Source organism: Orycteropus afer, unplaced genomic scaffold, assembly GCF_000298275.1.
Source record: "Orycteropus afer afer isolate SDZICR_OR568_19922 unplaced genomic scaffold, OryAfe1.0 scaffold00193, whole genome shotgun sequence".
NCBI lineage: Eukaryota > Metazoa > Chordata > Mammalia > Tubulidentata > Orycteropodidae > Orycteropus > Orycteropus afer.
The window spans coordinates 5595758-5598347 of NW_006921780.1; the positions used below are offsets into that span (position 1 = coordinate 5595758).

At 40.3% G+C, this 2590-nt stretch overlaps 1 protein-coding gene across 1 annotated transcript in view; it reads right to left on the bottom strand.

Annotated features, from left to right (window-relative positions):
- LOC122150655 (T-lymphocyte surface antigen Ly-9-like) overlaps positions 1 to 686 on the bottom strand; it is a 36590-nt gene extending 35904 nt beyond the window's left edge. Inside the window, exon 1 of the mRNA XM_042781894.1 lies at positions 608 to 686. Within this exon, the coding sequence (XP_042637828.1) occupies positions 608 to 686 (79 nt within the window). The remainder of the gene's footprint in view (positions 1 to 607) is intronic.
- Positions 687 to 2590: the final 1904 nt, after the last annotated feature.

Consider the following 2590-nt stretch of genomic DNA (forward strand, 5'->3'; position numbering starts at 1 on the left):
GACTCGACGGCACATAACAACAACAACAACAACATAGTAATTCTAAGGAGCTCTGGTGGCATAGTGCCTAAGGCATTTGACTATTAACCAGAAGTCTGATTGTTCAAATCCACCAGCCACTCCTCAGAAGGAAGACTGGGCAATCTACTTCCGTAGAGATACTGGCTCAGAAACCCAAGGAGGGGTCACTGTGAGCTGGATTTGACACAATGGCAGTGAGTGTGGTTTTGTTTTTTTTATAGTAATTCTTACTTTGTCTCAAAATTTTTAGTAACTCATGTAAACTTAGTGATCTTTCAAATTAAAATCACAAATATAAATCAATTATTTAATTACATAGTTCAAATCAAAACCACAAAGTTAACTGTTACTTTAATAAGTCAAATTTTCTCAAACAATACATACACTTAAAACTAAAAATGCTAACTGATTGTCTTAAACATTTCTATTCTTAATTCTTTATCTTTCCAGCATAGAAAAAATCCATAACCACAAAGGAAATAATTAGGTCATGCGGATCCCAACCGTTTCCTGAGGTACTTTCTCAATCAGCTAAGGATGCTTCATGACCAGAAATATGACTGAGACATTAACTGATGTTACTTACCAAGGGACTTTTGTACCTTGTTGATGCCCTCTAAAAGGCTGGCCTCATATCCTGTATCTCCTAAATTCAACTTGCACATTATGACATTACCTAATTCTTCCTTGACATAGTGGGTACGACTTTTACCTGCTAACCAGAAGGTCAACAGTTCAAACCCACCAGCTGTGCTGTGGGAGAAATATGAGGCAATTTACTTCTGTAAAGATTTACAGCCTTGGAAACCCAATGGTGGTCACTATGGTCACTATGGTCGGAATCCACTTGATGGCAGTAGGTTTGGCTTTTTATTTTTTTGTTTTTATTTTTCTCTTTCCTTTAGCTACAGTACTTGATAGATGTTGTATTTCTTTATCTCTTAAAATATTTAACTGTCTTTACAGTTAGATGTAAAGAGCTTTGAACTTGTTGAAATTACCCATTCTTTTTACATTTTTCCAATTTATAGGAGTATATAATTATTGTTGTTGGTAGTTGTCACTGAATCAGCTTCAGCTCTTGGTGGCATTATGTATAACAGAATGAAATGTTCCTTGGTCCTCTGCCATCTTCATGATGCTCATCTTCCAGCACTATATTAGGCAACGTGCTACTCTGATCTACAAGATTTTCATTGGCTGATTCTCAGAAGTAGATTTCTACGTCCTTCTTCCTAGTCTGTCTGTCTGGAAGCTCTGCTGAAACTGTCCACCATGGATGACCCCGCTGGCATTTGAAATACCAGTGTATAGTTTCTAGCATCATAGCAATGTGCAAACCACCACAGTACAATGAACTGACAGGAAGGTGATAGACAAAATTATTAAAATCCCACATAATATTAAAAATACTCCAAAAAAAATGCAGTTGTGTAAAATGCATGGTCATCTTTTTTGCAAGGCAAATTAGGGGCTATTTGGGGGCTGGTGGCATAGTGCCTAAGGCATTTGACTGCTAATCAGAAGGCTGGCAGTTGAAATCCAACAGCCACCCCTCAGAAGGAAGTTTGGGCAATCTACTTCAGTAGTGATGCCGCCTTGGAGATCCAAAAAGGGGTCATTATGAGTCGGATCCGACTCAATGGCACTGAGTTTTAGTTTTTGGTGGGGGCTGGTAATGAACTCAGGGAGGTGAGTTTGAGGCTATGGCTGCAAAATCCAAATCTCAGCCCAGGTTAGGGTTTGATGCTACCTGGAGGCAATGCCTAGTAGATAGGGAGTGACTCTGGGGCCTGTTACTAGCTGGACTTCCAGGACAGTAGTAGAAATTGCAAAAATATTTCAGTTAGTTGCATCCATTTGTTGGCCTCGTGCAGAGACACAGAGATGGGAGAATATTGGAGATGCTGGGACCAACTTGCCTTCTCCTTGCTTCCCAGCACCAAGTCCCTCACATCAATGTTCTGATGAGAAGTTTTGCCCTCCTTGTGTGATGGCAGAGGCTGGGAGAGTACAGCCAACTGCATTATATAAAAATTCACATTTAGTGTACCTAAGTGACATAATGGCTTTTACTGTATGCAAATGACATATAATTGGATTCTGTGTATCACAAGGGGCTATGTCTATCTATGGTCACAACTTCAAAGAAACTCATTCCAGTGTCACTGATCTGTCAAAGCCTCAGTTTCCTCATCTCTAATCAGTTGCTGTCACATTAGCTCTGATCTATGGCAACGATATGGATAGATGGATCTATGGATAGATCTATGGATCTATACACATGTTTCAGAGTAGAACTCCATAGGATTTTCAATGGCTGTGATATTTGGAAGTAGATCCCCAGGATTTTCTTAGAATCTGACATTGTTGTTGTTAGGTGCCGTCGAGTCATCTCCAACTCATAGCGACCCCATGCACCACAGAACAAAACACTGCCTGATCCCATGCCAGCTCCATGATTCCTGCTATACTTGAGCCCATCATTGCAGCCACCGTGTCAATCCATCTCGTTGAAGGCCTCCTCCTCTTTCATTGACCCTCCACCTTACCAAGCATGACATCCTTC